At 41.1% G+C, this 14661-nt stretch overlaps 1 protein-coding gene across 1 annotated transcript in view; it reads right to left on the bottom strand.

Annotated features, from left to right (window-relative positions):
• The window catches only part of CDKAL1 (CDK5 regulatory subunit associated protein 1 like 1), a 596376-nt gene that overhangs the window by 447819 nt on the left and 133896 nt on the right, over window positions 1–14661 (bottom strand). The window contains exon 6 of the mRNA XM_066579425.1: window positions 8454–8502. Within this exon, the coding sequence (XP_066435522.1) occupies window positions 8454–8502 (49 nt within the window). The remainder of the gene's footprint in view (window positions 1–8453; window positions 8503–14661) is intronic.

The raw sequence follows: 14661 nt of genomic DNA, 5'->3' as shown, positions 1-14661 counted from the left end.
ATTGACCCAATATGTGGGGTTTCCCAGTTTAGTTTTAGATACACTGGTGCACAGCTTAGGTCCCTGATGAACCAAAGTAATTTTTTTCGTAAAGGGTGTAGGAGGATTCTGATGATTGAGCTACATGAGTGTCAGACACTCGGATGAAGCATATTATTGGCATTTGTGAACATTGTACCTGCCTTATAATAAGGCCATCCTGAGCTATTGCAAATATTCTACATCGTGGTTAATTCTACCCTCCGTATGTTTTCAGTTATCCTCTTATAACAATTTACTTACAGCATATGGTATATCTAAAAAGACCTTTGATATTTTTCTTTATTTACACATCAAGTTGTCTTGTTTTTTTCTTTTGCATTGTTCTTTTTTTTTTTCTTTGGCCCTTAATTTAGGGTTTAATAAAGATATATAGGGTGAGGTTACAGCATGGGGTCACCCCTTTCGAGGTTGATGCTCCTTATTATCAGCAGACACCATAGGTCACCATATGCATATTTTTTGTTTTCATTTTTCCCTGAAAATAAGACCTACCCTGATTTTCAGGGGGGCTTGAAATATAAGCCCTAGCTTCACTAGGTTAAAAATAAAAAAAAAACAACGCAATACTCCCCTTACAGCCAGCGTCTGTATCCCCCGCTATGGTCTTCCTGGTGGTGCAGCAGGCTGCTCTGTAATCCTGCCACGCTGCCGGCTGTGATTGACTGGTGCTTGATCCAATCACAGCACTTACTTTATGGAGGCAGGGGAATTCAAAGCCCCGTTTTCCAGTGAGAGAGGCCAGCGGGGAGGATTACAGAATCGCCTGCAGCACCACCGGGGAGACCATCACAGGGGACACAGACGCCGGCTGTGAGGTGAGTATACATGCCCCCCTGAAAAGAAGACTCTTATTTTGGGGGAACACTATGTATATTTTTTCTGGATTCCCCCCACCCTCTTCTTCTGGACACATATTTTATATATATATATATATATATATATATATATATATATATATATATATATATATATATATATATATATATATATATATATATATTAATGTATATATATATATATATATATATATATATATATATATATATATATATATATATATATATATACACACATATATATACACATTTTAATTTTATAAAAATGTTGCTTTATTCTGATAATGTACAGCAGCGACTTGTGTAATTCAGAACTCTCATTCAATGGAACCTGTGCCTGTAGTACCAACCTGGGTCAATGCAATGCTGATAGCGCTGTCTGCACTGGTAGTGTGCTGGGTGATCGGCAGATTGGTGGGTAACATGAGTGGAAGACCCCTGGCAATTAACTACTGATGACCTATCATGAGGAAACTCTTGGACAACCCCTTTAAAAATGGAGCTCCTATAGTCATACAATAAAAGGTGAATGTACACGGGCGGTTTTGAACTACAGAATCAGGAGCGGGCGACCACATCCAGATTCCGCAGCAAATACCGCTCATAGCGTGCGATGCAAAAGTAACTTTTCACGCAAACCATAGCGGAAACCAATTGCAGTTTCTACTCGCGGATGATAAATTGCAGCATGCTCCATTTTCCTGCAGAATCCGACTTGAACAATATATACACTATAAAAAAAAGTGTTCTTTGCTGTACTCCATTTAACTGAATATTAATTACTGAATTGATTCCATGTATAAACTGACCATTTCTAAAAAGCAGTATAATCGGGGATCGCTATTAAAATCCAATTCCCTATCATAGTTATCAAAACCTATGAGAAGACACCCATCAGAGTAGACAAGTCAGGTCTCATATCCAAGGAGTACGTCCATACTTTTTCCCCTTTACAGGCCAGTGAACATGTGAATAAGCTCAGCAGCCGAGTAAGGGGAATACAGAAAATGTATAATCCATCCAGGATAAGCGATGCAATAGCGGAATATACAAAGATGCAGTAACATGTTATGTAGACATGGGTGACTGCTGCAACAATATCCTGCCATTCTAGCATGCTTACCCGTTGCCTGATGAGACCTTTTAGCAGAGCTGTTGTCTTGTATCGCCAGTTCTGCGACTCTACATATGGTTGAGTGGACACACACACAGCTTTTATTACATTTTTGATTCATAGATGGCCGATTCCCTCCCTGATATCACATCACATTATGGTCTCATAAAGCATCGTAAAGTAGTGTCAAGCAGGGGAGACATAAAAGGTAGCTTGGCTTTGTACTCTTTTGGACACATCATGAATTACCAACTTCATGGGAGGATATTGGAGTTCACTGCGAGTTCAAGGAGGTTACAGTTGTGTGTACATCCAAACAATGCAACCAAGATTCTTAAGCCCTTAGTAATACCAGACATCTGTCGATTCTGTAAAATGTGTATGTTCATATACAACGTGTGTGTATGTAAAGTGTTTATGTAAAGTGTGTATACAACCCAATCCACTTCCTTTATTTCATTCAGCCCTCATGCTGTGAGGTTTATTATGGAAAAAGACTGGTAAAGTTATGGATGTCAGAGGACTACTGGATTGAAAACAGATTTACCTTCAAAACCAAGCAACCTAAATTCCACTGCGAGTCTGAAACCATGGATGTAAACTTGGACTAAAAAAAGTTTATAGTCTACAGTTTGGGGCGTGGCCTGCAGCACCATGGGACTGGATGCACAGAGGAAAGCTCCTCCACTGGACCCCGGAAGTTATCCTGCAACTGGCCTTACAAGATCAAAATCAAATCTTGGTATTTGTATAGCGCCAACTTATTCCGCAGCGCTTTCAGGTAATTATTACTTATTACCCCCCACCAAGCTGGGTTCTCATTTTACCGACCTCGGAAGGATGGAAGGCTGAGTCAACCTTAAGCCGGCTATCTGATTCATGCGGAGATCGAATTTGCAACCTTCAGGTCGTAGGCGAGAGCTTACGCTCTGCAGCACACGAGGCTCGATATCTACTTGATTGCTTGGGAAGCTTCCCAGTACCTTCGAAACGTCCTGCCGATGATGCACTGCATTCTCAAGTCATAACCCGACGCAAAAATAAATCAAGACACAGTATTACCAGGAAACGGTCCAAAAATGGCGCTTCAGCTACCCCAATAGAGAAGATGCTTCGAGATGTTGCCTTAGAAGCGCCTCAATTCTTTGAGAATCCAAAAGGTGCACTGGTATGGCTTGATTGCCATGAATGGCAAATCCATCAGGAGGACAACCAAGTATCCTTGGATTGTCAATATACTTTGCAAGAGCTTGACTGAGGTGCGGGCCCCATGGACTCGTACATTATATACAGAGTTATTACAAATAATCTTCAAGGTTTTAAACACTGCTGTCGTTTAATGACATTCAGATACATACATTTCATACCATCAAAAATGTCTTCCACAGAGGTGTTTAATGTGAGCCCCCTTTGTCACTCAACACACATTGCCTGCAGTCAAGTTCCTGCCATACACACTGGGCCATACAACCACTGACTGATGCAATGGCTTCTATGATGCATACTCGCAGATTAGGCATGGTGAGTGGTAAGGGTGGCATGTACACTTTAACACTCTCCCAGAGGGAAAAAAAAAAAAAAAAAAAAAGGCATACTGTCCAGGAAATTTAGAAACCAAGGATGTTACCTGTTCACCATCTACACAACCTACAAGGCCAACCCATTTGTTTGGTAGTCGCCTATTGAGCTCACTTCTCACTTCCTTGTAAAAATGCGGGTGCCCTGTTCAGTTGGAGGATGAAACCTGGGATTTCTTGTCCCAGCTGCAGCAGGAACCATATCTGTAGCACCCAAGTATGGAATCCCTATAATTGTTTCCTCATGGATGATGAAGGGGCCGTATACTTTCCTACAGGTTATAGTGCAAAACACATTCACCATGACGGCATGTGGGTTTTCCCCTTACCCAGATCCTAACATTACGTTTGTTAACGGAGTCCGAAAGTTGGAAGGCAGCTTCATCACTGAATGCTAAAGATCCCATGTAACCATCGGTTTCCATTAGAGTTTGCATACTCACACAGAAAGAATATTGCCTCGCTTTTGTCATTTGGTTAAAGAGCAGAGATCATTCGGTAGGGATAACATCACAAACATTTACGCAGAATCTTCCACACAGTCGGCTGCGGGATGTCCAATTCTCTGCTTGCTCAGACGTTGGATTTCTGAGGACTTCATGTGAAACTTTCACTTACACGCTCCAATGTTTCAACACTCGCCAAGGGGCCCTCCTATTCTAAGCACAGAATGTGAGGTCTACTATGTCAGGTCGCCTCCAGCAAGCGATTGCTCTGATGGGTTCATTGAGTATCGCGTCAGCCAATCAGAGCCAGAGCTTAAATCAATCAATGATCCCATTCAATGAACGGCTGTGATTGGTTAATCGAGCGCCGGCTCTGATTTGTTCGTCGAGTGCCGCTTCAGCCAATCAGAGCAATCGCTTGCAGGCTAACAGGTCTGCAGACATTATGATAATATTTTAAGTGTCTCTGCCTCTTCTGCTGTTACAGCATATGAGTGGATATGTGTGTAGACACATTACACAGACATATTGTAGTGGATTTACTAAACATTTTGCCAGAATTTATCTAAATGCCTGATCGTCCTGGGAAAGTAGAGGGGTGGCTATTCAGATACTGCCTGTCTGGTGATTGGACAACAGACAATGCAGCATGGAAAGTCAGGGCTAGAAAGTGCAGGACAGTGAACTACTGGCAGAATACTAGGCTTGCTACATGCCCCCTCCCTGAAAGTGGAATGCAAACAGCAGAGCAACTGAAATAAATGGGTAATACTAGCTGAAAATCAGAACTTATGACATGAAAGAGGGTGCAAACAGCAACAAATGAGTGGGTAAAGAGAACCTGGTTTATTTAATAAAACTTGTTAAAACCTAAGTTACACTTTAACCATTTTATATATTTGCAAATTGTATTAAACATTGCAAAACATTCCAACAGACTGTTCAAATAGTAATATTACAGTCAACAAGAATGCTTATGTGAGATGAAGCACCGTCAGAAGGCTGAAGAGCTTTTCACTACACTTTATAAATGTCGGCAGGACATTTGGAATACATTGAGTTGATTTTCATACAATCAAAACCTGATTGAGGCGAGAAACATGCCCTGACACACAAGACTAAAAGGACTCGTTGGCATTTTTGCTGAAAGTTGAGAAAATTAAAACACTTGATATATAAGGAATCTTTCTTGACTATGCAGCTTGGCTGTTAAAATTTAGGCCAAAAACAAAGTTCGGCACCCGTGCACCAGAACCGCGCTATAATAAATATATATAATATATACACACACACACACATAAATACATACATACATACATACCGTATATACTCGAATATTAGCCGAGTCAATAAGTTTTACCACAAAAAACTGGGAAAACTTTTTGACTCGAGTATAAGCCTAGCTATTCTCAAGTATATACTAGGTAAAAATAAACGCAATACTCACCTCCCAGCCGGCGTCTGTGTACCCGGCGCGATACTTTCCCTGGCAGTTCGGGCAATCTGCTTCAGACTTCTCGCTGCTATCATCTCTCTGGCTCGGTTTTCAATTTCGCTGCCATCAGCGCTGTGATTGGATCAAGTGCTGGCCAATCACAGCCAGCGCTCGATAAACCAATCACAGACATTCAGTGATGTCATTCACTGAATAGCCGTAAATGATCGAGCGCCAGCTGTGATTGGCTGGCGCTTGATCTAATCACAGCACTTCGTTACACAGCGCTAACAGCGAGGGAATTAAAAACAGAGCCAGAGAGATGACAGTCTGAAGCAGCTTGCCACACCGCCGGGGAGAGCACCGCCCCAGGAACACAGAAGCCGGCTAGGAGGTGAGTATTGCGGGGGGGGGGGGTTACCTCACTCGAGTATAAGCCAAGGGGTGCTTTTTCAACACATTTTTTTGTACTGAAAAACTAGGCTTATACTCAAGTATATATGGTATATATACACATATAAACACATATATACACAAACACACACATAAACACACACACATATAAACACGTGCACATACACATATAGACACACGCACACATATATATATATACATACACACACACACACACACGTATACACATACATACATGAGAATAAAGAAATGGGGATGGCAATGTTAATTGCACACAAGCTGCGGGTCGGACAGCTTCCATTGACTTCAAATTACAATCGATTTCCACTCATGTACAGGAAAAAGCGCTTTCCCATGTCAAGCTATGGAAGGTATTTGCTGTGGAACAGGGAGGCGGACGCCTGCTCCGGATTCTGCAATACAAATCCAGTCATGTGCAGCCGGCGTAATGTTTTCGTTTTATATGCAGGGAGAAAAGTTATGTGAACCTTTGTGTTAGGGGTGATGCCGATGACTGTTTCCACCGCGTATCACTTGCACATAGCACGGACGTATGATACGCGGTGAATGGAATTAATGAAAGTCTCTGGACTTTCTTTGTTCCATGCACCCCAGCATGTAGACCCTGCCTATTGATATGCAAGAGAAATAAATCGCAGCGTGCCTCTATTTTTCTGCGTTTGCATGCAATGTGAGCCCCATACACTTGTATGGGCTGCGTATGATACACTGTCCACATACAATACCGTGTGTATGGGCAGCATCTCCATACGCATCTCTGCTCTGAATAGAGTGGGTAATTAAAAAAATGTAAAAATAACATTGCGCATATCCGTGAGCGCGTGATTCGCAGGCGTGTGCAGTGCCATAAGCAGCCATACATGGTCTCTAACGGCTCTCCACCGGCAGAGCATATGGCTGCTCAATGTGTAAGATGCTGTGGGGAAATAAAGTTGAAAACTGAGTCGGCAGGAGTCAAAACCGAGGAGACCGCATTGTAACAGGAGACTAACGGCTCAGGCAATCTTAGGTGTGGACAGATGGGTGGACTGAGTGCATGGCAAAAGTGGTGGCAGACACTCCTCCACAAATGCATTAAAAAAAACCCTTGTATGTTTCTGTGTTTAGCATATATAACAGCTATGGGAATGTATTCAGATAGTGTGTTTCCATGTGTTTTTGCTTGTTCTGTATTGTTGCAGCCATGGCTTACATGTAACCGTGCATTTTAATTATTTCTTGGAACTGCTCTTTGCGTTTGTCGTAAAAGAAAACGGACAACCGCCGTTCGTACGCTTCACCAACTATCTGTTTGATAGCTGCTCAGTGTAAAGCTACCCCTTGAGCGGTTTGATAAACGAGGTCCATTATTTCCCTTTTACATCCGAGAATGTAATTACTGACTCAAGAGTGATACATAAGGATATTCCCTTAAATATAGGTGTGTGCCTAATGTTCCATGGACAGAAGAGTCTGTAAAATATCCTGCAAGTTATGTTAGGGGGTGTTCACACGGGACAGAATATTCCAAAGGACTCCGTTATATTCCATTGTCAAAATCAGCGCCAAAATCCGTAGGTCTAAATGTGGATTTTGAATCAGAATTGCCAGCAGATTTGTGCATCAGAATCTGAACATTACACATGCGGATTTTGGGGGTGGATTTTTCCACACAGCAGAATATTCCAGAGTCTTGTAGAATATTCTATTCTGTGTGAAACAACTTTAAGAAAGCCTACATCCTTTCATTTGTACCACGTACATATCACTGATGCAGAGCTACAGCGGCGCATTGTGTCACAACCAATCTGTATCTCATCTGTTTGTTAACAGAAGTGGCATCAGAATTGGCTAAGGCATTACTATAGGTTATGCTGTTACAGAAAGTAGTTAGATTGGTAAAGGATTCTATAAATTATTTAATGCTTTAATCAAATGATCTTCTGTGATGTACAATGCAAGAAAAAACGGTGGCTACTGGATCCAACAGAAGTTTGTGAACCCCTTCAAAAATGGCTTAAAACATATCCCATCACAAAAACAAGTTAGGACTAACTCTATAAGGAGCCAGCCAACCTACATTACACATTTTTGAGCATTAAAAGAAAGCTGCTCTGTCATAAGCAAACCAATCCTGTCCTGAGCTCAGTGGACTGATTTACGATTTATGTCTCGCCTCAATTTGTCCGTTTTAGGTTTTGAGCGCAAAGCAGTCTCAAATTTCTGTGTGTAAAACATTTATTTAGATCAAGAGGAATGTGTCCCCCTCCCCTCTGCATCTGTATGTTATAATTATGTGCCATCCAAACTAGTTTCATCCATTAGCCTGACGAAGGAGGCGAGATATCCCCAAAAGCTTGCTGTAACATCATGCATTTTTGTTAGCCATTAAAAGGTATCATATCTACAAGATTACTTGGTTTCTCTCACTGAGAACAGTCACACTAAGCGAACCAATACAACGTGGGGACACAAACCTCGTGCTTCCATGTGTAACACTGTTACAATGAAAAAGGTTTGTAACAATGTTACTTTTACAGTCTGAAGAGTAAATACATTTTATGAAAGGATTGCATCACAAAGTCTCACCTTTTATTGTTTCTTCTACAACTTCCACTACTCGATCGATCTGTTGCACCTAAGGAGAAACATATAGAAAATATGAACATATGAATACTCATGCGATAGCAGGCATGTAAATAAGAAAGTTATAACTTGTAATGTGTGGATAATGCTACACAGGAGCTAAGAGGGGGAAAATGAGCAAAAAAATAAAAAATACTATACAGTCTAGGAGACCGTACGAAGGGACAATGATCCTGTAATAAGAACTTCAGAGATAAGACATCAATAGAAAATACTAGACTTTATTTATTTTTTTAAACAAAAAAGAAAATCTATATTTTCACGTGTGGTAACGTACTAAATATTCAATAACCTGAACAAAAGTATACGGAGAAATCAAAGGAGGAAACGGAAAATGAAAAGAAAAGACGAAGTGAAGGAAGAAAAAACAAGCCGACTAGAGAGTTTTATAGATAATCCCATTATATGTTTTTAATTCTTCACACTCGGGGGTCTGCCTCATGGAGATGTCCCATAGGTTTTCTGTTGGACCAGTTGATATGCAAATCATAGGCCTGTTTTACGCTGCCACCAATTTTCTAGCCACTAAGCTACCCTTCCCAATTGTCTCTTTATTCCATTTATCTGCCTGATGCACAAACCTTCAGACATCTCAGTGGGAAAATGTCATATACCCAGCATGCTGTTACCACAGATGCCGGTGCAGCTTGTGCACGCAAATCCATGACAACATTTGCGTCATTTCAGCTTTCTCCTGAAAATTCTAGAAATCCATGCTGGAGTTCATGTGGCATAGATTTATTTAACGCATATTTTAAAATCTGTGTCATGTAAAAAAAAAAAAAAAGAAAATTGACATGTTAATTCTTTACGCAGAAACCGTGAAGGGCGACCACACGCGTATTTGCCCCATTGACTGAGGCTAAATCTGTGTGCTAATCATTTATAGAGACGTCATACACAGGGCAGAAATGTTAAATTTAACAAAAAAATAAAAAAACATATACAAAGATAGCTAGATCAGATGACAATTGTGTGCGTTATTTTCCTGTTCCGTTTGGGGATCAGGAAAACGACAACCGCTGGCTCGATAGATCAGTCTTATGACAGGACTGAGTGGCACTTAACAGACCCCACTGACTATGACGAGGTCTGATCAATTTACGTTCGGTTGTCTGGCACTTTACAGGATGAAATACAGCAGCATGCCGCGCTATTCTGTCCTACGTTTTAGCAGAAATCAATGATGAAGATTCCGAACCTGGAATGCTGATGCAAAAGAGCCCTTACTTTATCTTGCCGCTTATAAAATGTCATGAAAATGTCCAGAATTGTCAAGTGATCCACACTTAAGGCCTAATGCCAACGGCCATAATGGGCTCCGCAATAGAACCTAATAGCTGCGGGGCAACACCGCATATTTACACCACGTGCTAAGCGGCAGAAATCCGCCTGTGGGAATTAGCCCCTATACTAAGACTGTTCACACTGAAGATCTAAAAGTTCTGTAAACAAGGTGGAAAAGGAAAAAATAAATAAATAAATAAATAAAGTGCTACGGCAAGCAAAAAACCTGGACAGCAAGACAAGGGATGAAAAAGCAAAAGGCAAAAGAGAAAAAAATCCCTATGTACTATACATGGCAACCAGGTTAAAGCCCATTTTCCTTTTCGCTTTACTTTTTTTTTAACTTTCATTTACTGTGGCTTTGGATATTAAGACAGAGAGGAAACGAACAAGCAGCTACTCAGAGAGCATGGAGAGACAGCTGTGTAGTATTGAGTGGGTGTGGCTATGCTACACAGACTCCGAAAAAGAAAAAGAGAGGGAAGCGGATCTTGTGCACATTCATGAGAGCAACCAACTGATCAGTACTGGGAAACTCTTCGAGCCAGAAACTTGAATAGTCTATAATTGAAGAACTGCGATACCATCAGAACGTGTTTAGGTCATCACACTTATGAAATATTCTCATCTCTACATTTAATCACCGATACGCAAATTTAAATCAAAGTTAGAGCTGAACATCCATTTAAAATCTTTTCTTGAATAGGCCGTCAACACGAATTACATTTCTGCATATAAATATGAAATGTATAGGTAATAAATGTAATACAGTATATTAATATGTAACTGTGAAAGAATACATTTGAACTTCACTCTCATCCTGAATGGAATATCGAGCTTTATCAATTAATAGGTTATTAAAATACAAAAAGCCTCTTTTGGTTCTGCAACTGAATGTACTTACAAAAAGGGAACAAGAAACCACAGGCATGGCTTTAAGTAATAAAGTTACTGAATAGGGGGAAAAAATGAAAATGTTTAAACTGTAGGTTTCTTTGGTACTTGTTGTTTCTTCTCTTTTGTCTGAGCAGCATGCAACAAGTATGATTTCAAACGTTGCTTTCTGTGTATAAATCAAATTCTCCATCAGAAAGCTTTAGGTATTTGAAGTAGAATCGCCCCATGGCAAATGCTGCTGTAGCGTGGACTGGCAGGCTTTTTCAGCCGGTGACAATTAATTCGGCTGCACTTCTTGAGATAAGTGGATGCCCTGCGTGATCCCACTATTGCTCGTAACTTTAAAGCAAGACATGGCACCAGAGAGCCAGAGTCACAAATAGCTTGCAGGTTGAAAGCTTTCCACCCTCACTGAAATAATCAGAACTACATTCTGTTTTCATTTGGTTTGGAGGGCAGTTTGGGCCGCTGAAAAGCTCACTTGCATCAATTTTAATTAAATTGCTTACTTTTCCTGAAAGTGTGTGCCGGTCTCCGTTCATTTTCACTTCTGTACTCTATAATTTTGAGGTTTAAGTCACCAGCAGATAGCAGAAATGTATTATTGCGTATGAATGCCATGGAAACGGAGGGCTAAAGAAAATGATTCACCGATGCATTAAAAAGAGAAAAAAGGAGTCTTTTTAGTAAGGGTGGTGGTTAAGAAAATGATGGTTTTAAACCTTATCAGATCGTTTGATTTATTGTTAACTTTGAACCCTTTGCAATCCAATTTTGGATTTATTATTTCCTAGGGGGCTTTTTCTTTCTGCCATTATACAATGGCGCCATCTGCTGGCTAGAGCCAGTACTGCGGTATGGGACATGCTGGAGAGGCCCCCGACAACAGATCGGCCATGTAATATACAGTAAGAATACCCTGCTGGACGTCTTCCAACATCGGAGCTGTACAGCCTTCAATCAGAATGTCTTTAGACGTCAGACAGTGGATTGAAAAGGGTTAAAACTCATGTGTTCTATCACTAAAGACCTATAGCCTGCAACGGGTGCAAAGAAAATGTATTGTATGGACTGCATGGAATGTGAGGACCAGTTTCACAAGTGTATAGTGACACGTCTGTATTGGGGATTACATAGTAACTGTATGATCAGGATTTCATAATTTGAGCGGCATTTACCAATATATTTTGGTTGTTGGTTTTACTTTCTACAATACAAATACAGATCCATATTTGCCCAATTAAGAATAACAATATGGAGGCCAATACAGTGCAAGTAACGATGAAATACTGATGACATACGGTTACTTTCCATAGACTATAATGGGCATATTTTTCCACCAACAATGAACAAGAATAACGCATTCTGCGTTTTTAAAACCCATATGGAAAATGCACCTATGTAAACAGATACCTATAGTGAACTACTCTTGTAAAGGGTAGATGGAAGTGAATACACATTAAAACAACTTTCAATGGCAGCAAATAATTATGTACTCTAACATACATACATAGCATCTAAGGCCGAAAAAAGACATATGTCCATCCAGTTCAGCCTATTAACCCCCCCCCCACCCCCACCCCCACCCTCTCCCCCATGTTGATGCAGAGAAAGGCAAAAAAAAAAAGAAGCCAATTTTCCCCATTTAGTGGGAAAAAAAATCCTCGCCCCACCTTCCCCAACTCCAATCTAGCAATCAGAATAATCCCTAGATCAACCACTCTACTCTATATATGCCGGCTATAGTTCAATGCCATCTGCAGCACAGACTGCTCCAGGATTACTAGTACCCATACTCCGGTATCCACTGGTACTGCTACCAGACATTGCCCCCTGATGAGCGCACCCAGTTGAGGAGGTGAAACACATAGGGCATTAAGGGTGGCAATCCAGCTGACGAAAATAGCCAAGTACAAGCGGTTTGCCATCGCTGGTAGTCCCATGGAAGATGAATGGAGTGGAACTACGCATCTGTGGCTGCCACCCCCTGAGACCTCCACCAAAAAGACTTATCACCTATCCATTGGATAGGTGATGAATCAATTTTGGTAAAACCCCTTTGAACGGAACCGGTCATCAACTATAAGCATAAACTAGTTTAAGTGACATGGGGAGCTTTGTTTCATACTTCCCCGGTTTACCGTTTCTGCAGTGCTTCTCGATGAAGTCAATGTGTGCACAAGTAGTGTGATTCTTTCCAGAAGTCTATGCATGTGCACTTCCATTCATCTCTATGGGAGTGTGCGTACATAGCCTTCTGTAGAGAGTCACGCTTGCTGTGTGCACATTGACTTCACTGGGAGACAGTGCAGAGTCCAGAAAGGGGAGGCGTTCCAGTGGGAATCATTATTTGGTCAATTTTTCTCTCTTGAAGGAACCCCTTTACGTCTTTGGCGCGGTGTGTGCTGGCTGAATCCCAGACTAGCAGACCTCTTTAGCCACCTCGCAAAACAAGCGAGAGCATTAAATCGACCCACTCCCTTATAACGGCTTGTGTGCCCCAAAGCTTTTTCAGTTTCAAGAATATAAATTCCCGAAACCAGTTCAACCTCCTCCTTTCCCGTTTCATCCATTGTAATAATGTTAAAAAGTCTGAATTTAGAAAATCCGATGCCATCAAACAACGTGAATGCAAGCGCACGTTTGATAACTTCTGCATCTTCCAGCTTAAACAGTGTAGCCGACCTTCTTAGAGACAGTTCACATGGTGCCTGCTCAGCCAATCACAGCCATTGCTGTGTGGGGGATAAATTTCTGAACTGGCTGAGCGCCGGCCATCGCTCACTGGCACTCAGTCAATTCATACACTAAATGCAGTAAGCAATGGCTGTGACTGGCCGAGTGGGCGCTTAGCCATTGCTGTGTGGAGGAGGCATTTTTTGAATTGGCTGAGCAGCAGCCATCACTCACCGCCACTCAGCCAATTCATACACTCATTGGATGAAGCAATGGCTGTGATTGGCTGAGCACGCTCACTCAGCCAATCCCAGCCATCGCTCAAAGAACCAATTACAGCCATCGCTTCCTGGAGGCAGGATTTATGAATCCAGTCACCAGAAAGTGATGTTCTATGAGCTCCGAGGACTACAGGAACCGCGCAGACCTTCAGAGTGAAGCGGCAGGGACCTGGATAAGCCTTCTAGATAATGTATTACTTTTTTTTCACGTAGTGTAGCTTATACATCAAACCCCCTCCGAAAATCAGGGAAAGGCTTACTTTCGGGGAAACACTATAGCAGAACCATACATTAGTTTATGATGCTTATAGTAGATAATATAGTAGTTCTCTTTAATTCTCTGATGAGAAGCAGGGTATTTTGGAACTGTCAATCCCCATGTAGCCCTATAAAGATAAAATTAAGAATTTTTGACTCAAACAAAACAATTTGGAGAAACAATGCAAGTCCGCAGTTCTCCTATGCTGTGTGGTACCTGATGATACTTGATTAATAACCTAAGTTCCCAAATAGGATCATATTCTTTCATTTATTTTAAATGTCCTATATTTTTCCACATTTGCTTAAAAAAAATAAATAAAAAATCAGCCTGTAAAAGGTTAAAAATGTTCTATATCGAAGGGCATCACTAGCAGATATAACCCCTAACCTCTGTTAGCTTCATGTTTACAGAAGTCACATTTTTAATATTAATGAAACACACCAAACGACAATGTAATCATCAGTTCTAGAAGACTATAATAAAGGTCCGGCTTCATCCAAAAGCCTTTTTATCAAGGTGAAAATAAGCCTACAAGCCACGTCAACCAACAGAAGAGACCGCCGTACCGTCTCTAGACAGGCGCTGATTAATGTCATCCGCTATATTAGGTAAGAACACATTTATGCGGGACGAGATCATGTGGGACAGGACCGTGCAAAAGATTAAAGTTTAAATATGATTGCCAAACGTAATTCAGGTCATTCCATCTGCTGCACAGCCACACGCAGAAATCCAATTTAGTTTTTTA

This window comes from Eleutherodactylus coqui, chromosome 9 (assembly GCF_035609145.1).
Source record: "Eleutherodactylus coqui strain aEleCoq1 chromosome 9, aEleCoq1.hap1, whole genome shotgun sequence".
Lineage (NCBI taxonomy): Eukaryota > Metazoa > Chordata > Amphibia > Anura > Eleutherodactylidae > Eleutherodactylus > Eleutherodactylus coqui.
Note: the sequence above shows the minus strand (reverse complement) of the source record. Positions and strands in the feature narration are given on the sequence as shown.